The sequence below is a fragment of the Branchiostoma floridae genome, chromosome 12 (assembly GCF_000003815.2).
Source record: "Branchiostoma floridae strain S238N-H82 chromosome 12, Bfl_VNyyK, whole genome shotgun sequence".
Taxonomy (NCBI): domain Eukaryota; kingdom Metazoa; phylum Chordata; class Leptocardii; order Amphioxiformes; family Branchiostomatidae; genus Branchiostoma; species Branchiostoma floridae.
Window position 1 is genome coordinate 11,881,668 of NC_049990.1, and position 8,598 is coordinate 11,890,265.

The following is an 8,598-nucleotide window of genomic DNA, read 5'->3' on the forward strand; positions in this document are numbered from 1 at the left end:
CAAATGATTCTTTAGTTCCTCTAGGGCTTATATAACCAATACATCATCCCAAATATAATTTTCTATACTTAACTTTATACCTACCACACTAATACCGTCCTTCCCCAAGCTTATGTTACTGTTTTATGCCACTGGAGGAATCTGCTTGGAGATTAGGTTAATGTTATCAGCTGTGTCTTTGGCTCTGTTTGCACCACCTTTTACCTTCCCAACTGAAGTCAGATAGTCATGCCCATTTTTACACCTAGATAGAGGGAGAAAAGTTAGGGTAAAGTGCACAAGATCTGTTAGTATGATGGTATTCAAACCCAGGACTTCTTGGTTGTGGGTCAAGCCGCATACAATTATGCCCCCCCCCCCCCTCCAGAATGTGATAGATTCTAAACGTAATGGTGTAGCTCTTCTCAAAGATGGAAAGACAGCCCAATGTCATGTCGTGTCCTGTGTACTGATAGGTTTCTTAATTGTGCCACATCTTACATTTTATAGGTTGATGCTCACAACATCGTACCGTGCTGGGAGACCTCCGACAAGCAGGAGCACAGAGCGTACATCATCCGCGGGAAAATCATGGACAAACTGCCGACCTACCTCACCGAGTTTCCTCCTGTGTGCAAGCACCCCCATCCTTCTCCATCAAAACCTCAGGTATAAGATTATAAAGTTTAACATGAAGTTAACTAAGACTGAATGGATGAATGGATGTTGAAATGAATAGTGTGAAGAAATGGCAGTTTGCTTGGCCAAATTCTTGGAAACAATTCAGGTTCATGCCTTTTCTCCCAACTCTAAATGACCAATGACAATGACCCCCCCCCCCCCCCCCCCCTTTAAAATGACCAGGGACCAAATGAATAACCTTAATGCTACTTCACCTTTATCCTGGACAACATGTCAAAGGGGGGGGGTATCAAATTGCAGTATTTTCAAAATGAGTTTGAAAGCACCCTCCATTGAATTGACATTCTTCGTTTCATGTTTTTATGACAAATATAGCTGTTTCAATTGTAATTCAAAAGGATGATATTAAGGACATGTGAGCACTCCTCCTTGTAATGTATTACAAAATTCAGCCTTAAAGATGAAAGCCTTTAGAATTCCCATTCCAAATACCCTGTTTTCAGAAATAACAGATATAGGTTACCCCACGGAAAAAGATGATCAAGCATCATAGCTTTGTGGGGTTTCAAAACTTAATTCACTGAATGTTAGTTATGATTTGTTTTGTTTAAACGTGTGTCTAAAATGTGAACAAACTTCCCACAGCCAGTAGACTGGGTTTCCACCAAGGCCAGCCTGGAGGTGGACAGGACCGTTCCCGAGGTAACCTGGGCCATGCCCGGCTCCGTGGGGGGTCTGCGTCAGCTGGAGCTGTTCTGTAAGGAGAGACTGGAGGTGTACTCTGCAGACAGGAACAAACCAGACCACAAGGCACAGAGCGACCTGTCTCCATGGTACCATTTTGGTAAGTGTTGATGTTGGGATGTCCCTGTAGCTAAAGTGGTAGCGACCACAAGGCATAAAGCGACCTGTCACCATGGTACCATTTTGGTAAGTTTTTAATTTGAGATGTCTCTGTAGCTAAAGTGGTGGTGACCACAAGGCACAGAGTGACCTGTCACCATGGTACCATTTTGGTAAGTTTTTAATTTGAGATGTCTCTGTAGCTAAAGTGGTGGTGACCACAAGGCACAGAGCGACCTGTCACCATGGTACCATTTTGGTAAGTTTTTAATTTGAGATGTCCCTGTAGCTAAAGTGGTGGTGACCACAAGGCACAGAGTGACCTGTCGCCATGGTACCATTTTGGTAAGTTTTAATGGAGGGATGTCCCTGTACTAGTAGCTAAGCTGGTTAAATGACCACAAGGCACAGAGTGACCTGTCACCATGGTACCATTTTGGTAAGTTTTGATGTTAGGATGTCCCTGTAGCTAAACTGGTAGCGACCACAAGGCACAGAGCGACCTGTCACCATGGTAGCATTTTGGTAAGTTTTGATGTTAGGATGTCCCTGTAGCTAAAGTGGTAGTGACCACAAGGCACAGAGCGACCTGTCACCATGGTACCATTTTGGTAAGTTTTGATGTTAGGATGTCCCTGTAGCTAAAGTGGTAGTGACCACAAGGCACAGAGCGACCTGTCACCATGGTACCATTTTGGTAAGTTTTGATGTTAGGATGTCCCTGTAGCTAAACTAGTAGCAACCACAAGGCACAGAGCGACCTGTCTCCATGGTACCATTTTGGTAAGTTTCAATGTTAGGATGTCCATATACATTAGGTCATGTTGACTTGATTATATGGATGACATCCTTTGAAAACCCCCAAACTGATGGGATTTACATAGTGTCTGTCTTCTCTGTGTAGACCAGTGGAAGATTAGCAAAATTCCAATGTCAGCAAAACCGTAATTACAGTACACAAAGGGCCTTGAGTACAAAACAATTTTTTCTTGTTGGACTGGTCTAGAAAAAACAGACCTGAAAAAAATCAATGGACATGATTTTGAACAGATAAGAAAATAAATAGATTATACTGGCTGGCATTCACGCATTTTGAGGCTTACCAGTCCACATGTAACAAAAGTGATTTAGAGTAGAGTTGATAGGCATTGTTACCAAGTTTCTACTGTCAAACTTGGTCCAAGTTAACAGAGACAGTTAGTGTTGTTTACATGAAGATAGGATTTTTAAAATGCCAGTGGAAGTCCGATACTCCACCAAAGTAGACCATTGTTTTCAGTTCGCCATTCACAAGTTTTCACAGATAATCAGATACTGAACCCTGACTCACACTATTTCTCCCCTACAGGCCATGTATCAGTACAGAGATCTATCCTGACTGTACAACAGTTCCAGACTGAGCACAGTCAGTCAGTGGAGAAGTACATCGATGAAGCCGTCATCTGGAGAGAGATGGCAGAAAACTCTGCCTTCTACAACCCTGACAGATATGATTCACTTCTAGGTAAGAAATCCACCAAACTTTATCTTTTGAAAGAAGAAAGAATAATTAGTGTTTTAAGTAAAAATCTGATGTATTTTATGATTTTGTATCTTTTGTTTGTTGCATGTGTTTTGTGAAAAACTTATTTTGGTTATTCTGTTTCCTATTTCAGAATTGATTGATAGTTGTAAGAGTTATCTGACAGGTGTTGAATTGAAATTGAAAGTAAAGTCTAAAGAACAGTCTAAACAAACCCATTGTCAAACAAACTTGTTGCCTTTAGTACATGTTACTGCCATTATATGTAAGATGTAGTTTGTCAGTTTTGTAGTTAGGAACCACAAGTCATGAAACAATTGATGGATTGTCTTGATTTATAATTCACAAAATAAATGTGACTAAGTAATTATTTCTCAACAAAAAAAAATGATTATTTGCATGAACCTTCCCAGGTGCACCTGACTGGGCCCAGAAGACCTTACGTGATCACGCAGGTGACAAGAGGCAGTACATCTACAGCCGCGAGCAGCTGGAACAGGCCAGGACACACGACGACCTCTGGAACGCTGCTCAGGTATCAAAACAGTCTCCTCAACTTCATTTGCAGGATCGTTTTTTTCTTGTAATCACTTTTTGGAGAATTTTATATAGAATAGACAGAAGGCAATCAAAGCCCAAATATTTGTACCAGAAAACTTAATACCCATTTGTAATGATTTCTTAGTTGAACATTTTTTGTTTATTGTCACATCAATTGTTACATGCAAGTTTGCCATCACATTCCACCCTTTTTTGAAGGACAAAGTCATATTTGTTGTGCAATTATAAACTGAGGGCATTGTTGGTATTCTTAGTAGTGCATATGCTGTAGAAAATCCAGCTGTCTTAAGCTCCTTTTCAGTGGTTGGTTCTGTCCCAGTCATACTGTAATCATCATACAAGCACAATAGTTACCCTGCATTTATTCCATCTTAATAATTTTCTACTGAAGATCCAGATGGTCCGAGAAGGAAAGATGCACGGGTTCCTGCGGATGTACTGGGCTAAGATGATTCTGGAGTGGACACCCTCTCCTGAAGTTGCTCTAAAGGAAGCCATCTACCTCAATGACAAGTATAACCTGGATGGAAGGGACCCAAATGGATATGCCGGTAAATTTTGAAGAATTAGATTTAGTGCATGCTATTGCCTATTTTGATGCATTTTTGCTTTCATCATCATCATCAACGGTCAACGTGCTTGCACACGACGGGGTAACATACCCTTTTGCTAGTTGATTACAAGACAGTGATGCACCAAGTCTTGATTTTTGCTATTGTCATGAATAATTTGGACGAATTGTTGTTAATAGGAAAAACTATATCTTTCCATGTCTAAAAGAAATGTTTACTTAAAACATAAATAATGTTTCATATTCTAAGGCTTTATAAAGAATCAATTCATTACAAATTGTAATGTACAGTCAAACCTGTCTATAGCGGCCACTCAAGGGACCGGACAAATGTGGCCACTATAGACAGGTGGCCTCTGTATAGAGGTGGCAACTTGTAGATAAAATACCCAAGGGACCGACAAAAAGTGGCCACTATGGGCAGGTGGCCCCTCTGTAGAGGTGGCCCCTAATACAGGTTTGACTGTACAGTCAAACCTGTCTATAGCGGCCACTCAAGGGACCGGACAAATGTGGCCACTATAGACAGGTGGCCTCTGTATAGAGGTGGCAACTTGTAGATAAAATACCCAAGGGACCGACAAAAAGTGGCCACTATGGTCAGGTGGCCCCTCTGTAGAGGTGGCCCCTAATACAGGTTTGACTGTATGTGAATTGATAAAGATTTCTAATATATTGCTGTCTTTTGCATTTTGCTGTCTTACATTCAACATTCTTCATCATTGATCTCAAAAATTTGATATCTTCTTTTTATAGATTTGATGAATGGATTTTTTGTTTCGTAGGTTGCTTGTGGGCCATAGGCGGGCTCCATGATCGCGACTTTCAAGAGCGCCCCATCTATGGAAAAATCCGCTTCATGACGTACTACGCATCCAAGCGCAAGTTTGACGTACCTGGCTTTGTGAAGAGATATGGAGCTAAGGCTTACTAAAAGTAATGTCAAGATTAATGAAATAACAGAAGGGACTTGTGGATCAACTAAACTTTAACTAACAAGCATTGCAAATAAGTTGAGACTTACCCAAAGTTTCCAGCTGACACCGTCAGCCTTGTTCACAGAATGGTCTCATCTACTTAAGCTTCTGTAGATAGGTGACTGCAGCAGAGGGTTGTAAATGCCGGATAACCTATGTCGGCCCCCATCATGTTACTAGTATTGATTTTAACCATCCATAGTTACTATAGGTGTTTACTTGTAGACAAAAACTATTAGAATTTTATGTTTTTTAAAAGGACACGCACAAAAGTTAAGTCATTCAAAAGGAAACACGCACAAAACTTGGTAGTTGTCTTTAAGATACATTTGTTATGAAGTATGTATTGGATAAAAAATAACCTCTCGAGTAATATATTTTTTATTCAGCTAGAATGTTCAACATTGTTTACTACTCACTGACAGGTACATTATGGTTATCCTTAAGTTTGTAATGTAACTTTGCAGCATCTTTAAGTTATTCATTTATTTATCTGTGAAGATTCACAACATATTGTGGAAAGGTTTTGAAAACAGGTGAAGTCCTATCCTGAAACTTTATAGAGTGCAGTAAACATGTCTCGCAAAAAGTACATGTAGCATATCTACATGCTTCATAATGCCTGTGTAAAATGTATTGATTTGATCACTAACTAGGAACAAACTAGTTTACAATGCTCAGTTAGATGTTTCACATTGAATTTCAAGTTATCAGATAGTACTTCTTCATTACAAGTATTCCATACAATAGTACTTCCATAATGCCTCTTTGTCTTTTTTTCCCTCCAAACTAGTAGATATAAAAAGCATGAAAAATACAAAAGTTTTAAAAAAAACTACATGCATTGTGTGCCTTCATTGACTAGTATAGTTCTGTAAAACATCCAGTGTGGAACTAAAGATAAAATAGAAAGTAACTTGAAGATAGACTCAGAGGTCTTCCTTACCCATCACATGGCATCTTTTTAAGAAGAAATTAACATACATCAGGGTATACATTAAAACAAGTATAAATTGTGTAAGTGCTAAAATAGTGCAGAAATATAACTAAATATATATTTTATATATATATATATATATATATGAATAAAAAAATACCAGAATACATTAAACATAAACATTACCAAGAAGAAACTTGACTTACTTATCTCTTTTTCTTCTTTCGAAAGGTATGTAGAAAAAATACATAATATGCTGGAATGCAAAAGTTTGACAAATATAAAATTGTATGAAAATGATTTGGTAATACTTATAAGTATTGGGTTAAAAATCAATAACATTCAGATATGTATCCAGTAATTGCCAAAATCATGTTAGGAAGGGAATGTAATATTGCAGCCATTTGAAAGAGCAAAGTCAGGTAAAATTTCCCATATCCCTACTTAATCACCAAGAACGGACAAATGTCGTATCTCCACATCCCTTAATTTCCCCATTGAAAAGACTAAGACTTGGTCTTCTTAACAGGAAAATGCTCCTTTAAAGTTCCCTTTGCTCCGTCGCTCTCAACCAACCTCTCCCTGCCCCGCTTCTTGCCCTTCTCGGCTGGCTTGGCTTCAACTTTTTCATCCTTGATGCCGTAGAGCACCCTCGCAGCAGGGATGTTCTCTTCTAAAGCTGCATCAATGTGCGACGGCGAGTCATCGAAGAACAGGTGTGGCTTGATCGCTTTCAACATTGCCGCCTTGCTGGCTCCAGCATTGAACGTGCACTCGTCGATTTTCAGGCCCCATTCGCGGAGCGTGAGGATTGCACGTTTTCCCGCGCTGGCGCCCGACCTGGCCGTCAGGATGTACGTGCGGATCGGACACGGAACTTCTTTCGTGTGAAACTTCTCCTGTATGGCTGCAATTCTGCTGGCAAACTTTCTCAGTGGGCCCTGCGGGTTAAATTGAAAAGATGACAATGAGTCTCAAACAATCTCAACAAGTAAAACATTATGTTAACAAATGACAATGTAAGTATAACTGTAGAATCTAACAAATAGAATTCAAATTCTGAAGGATACAATAAATGAGTACATTACTTACTGTATAACTTACATGTATAATATTAGTAGCCAACCATTACATGTACAAGCAATTTCAAGGGATGTTAACTTTGATGTGTATCTTGTCTTCTAATGTTGTGCTTCTTTTACTATCAACCCTTTAATACCTCGTCCAATGGCATCCCAGCCTTCTGCCTCTCGTTTTCCACGAAGGCCGGAAACCCTCGCTGCTGGTACACTCGCTCCGCCTCGTCCGAGAACAGAACTGCGTCTCCGTCAAACACGATCCGGAGTTGGTCGTTGGGCAGGTCCTCACCGTTATACTTGTAAACCACTGCTGCTGGGAACCCTAAGAATAAGCATTTTTACATGAAATCAAAATGTATCCCTTACCCTATTCCTTAAGATTTTGTTGATTGGTCTAAAGTGGAAAACATAGCACTCCAAACAAATGCAAAAAAGGTTGATTAAAGCCCCTTCCTTGACTTGAAAGGTGTTTACAGTTGCACCAGAAATACCATATGATAGTTTTTCCCAAGTCCTTACCTGCTTTAATGGCGCTCCTAACATCGTCTTCATCAGGTGACAGGAACAGGTCTGCCTTCCACGCACCCAGGTATGTGGTTGGGTCAGCCCCTCCCGCTAGGGTGATTCTCTCCAAACACAGACCTAGCGTTACAAGTAACAGAACATATTGGTAATGAATGGGACATTATGTAGATGCACATGCAGGTGAAGATTTTCCCTCTTACCTCAGAGTACATATCAAACACTCACATTTTGTCAAGTCTAAGAAGACAGGACTCATGCCACTCATACCAATGGTCATACTTATAATTTTATGATCCTTTGGTGCATGTTTGCAACAGATGTTTTTGTGTCTAGTGATGAATGCATTCACACAATCAAGCATAAAAACCATAGAGTCTGACATGCAACTTTGTTTCCATTTTCATATCAATTAGGTGATAAAACTAAGGCTCACCATAGTGGTTGATGGAGTTGATAAGTCTGACCGCTGCCTGTGCGTGATTACGGCTGACGATCACGATGTCAAACAGTTCGTTGTCCTTCGGGTCAAGCTTCCGGATACGATCGTTGACAGCCAGAGCTGACTGTGCAAAAACAGGTATTACTCAAAATGACAAGGCAATCAGAGATGGCAGACTTCACCCGCTATCCAAATCCTGTTCATTTGAGACCTAATACCTTAACAGGTAAATGACATCTACCGACATGTAAATCTGCCTGAGGGATAATGTCTTTTACCAGGAATAGAACAAAGAACAGGAAAGGGTCCATGTCATCGTTTAGATCTTATGAGAAGAAGTGAAAGGGTGCGTCATCACGGTAGGCGATCTGTGATGTCACACAAATGTTGGTCGGCTCGGCATTGCAAGGCAGAACACAAATCTATTACCAATATTTTGCCCCCACAAAAGAAATTTGCTGCTGCCGCCTCTGAAAACTTGAGTCAAAACCATATGCACATTAAACTGAATGCAACGACGAGT

General features: G+C 40.1%; 2 protein-coding genes across 2 annotated transcripts in view; one reads left to right on the forward strand and one right to left on the reverse strand.

Annotated features, from left to right (window-relative positions):
• LOC118428132 (deoxyribodipyrimidine photo-lyase-like) overlaps positions 1 to 5,069 on the forward strand; it is a 12,690-nt gene extending 7,621 nt beyond the window's left edge. The window contains exons 6-11 of the mRNA XM_035838115.1: positions 490 to 648; positions 1,267 to 1,465; positions 2,813 to 2,968; positions 3,400 to 3,521; positions 3,939 to 4,098; positions 4,904 to 5,069. Of these exons, the coding sequence (XP_035694008.1) occupies positions 490 to 648; positions 1,267 to 1,465; positions 2,813 to 2,968; positions 3,400 to 3,521; positions 3,939 to 4,098; positions 4,904 to 5,052 (945 nt within the window). The 3' untranslated portion in view covers positions 5,053 to 5,069. The remainder of the gene's footprint in view (positions 1 to 489; positions 649 to 1,266; positions 1,466 to 2,812; positions 2,969 to 3,399; positions 3,522 to 3,938; positions 4,099 to 4,903) is intronic.
• Positions 5,070 to 6,272: 1,203 nt separating this feature from the next.
• The window catches only part of LOC118427746 (cytosolic 5'-nucleotidase 1A-like), a 3,747-nt gene continuing 1,421 nt past the window's right edge, over positions 6,273 to 8,598 (reverse strand). Inside the window, exons 3-6 of the mRNA XM_035837668.1 lie at positions 8,070 to 8,199; positions 7,631 to 7,753; positions 7,252 to 7,433; positions 6,273 to 6,973 (exon numbers count right to left, since the gene is read on the reverse strand). Of these exons, the coding sequence (XP_035693561.1) occupies positions 6,539 to 6,973; positions 7,252 to 7,433; positions 7,631 to 7,753; positions 8,070 to 8,199 (870 nt within the window). The 3' untranslated portion in view covers positions 6,273 to 6,538. The remainder of the gene's footprint in view (positions 6,974 to 7,251; positions 7,434 to 7,630; positions 7,754 to 8,069; positions 8,200 to 8,598) is intronic.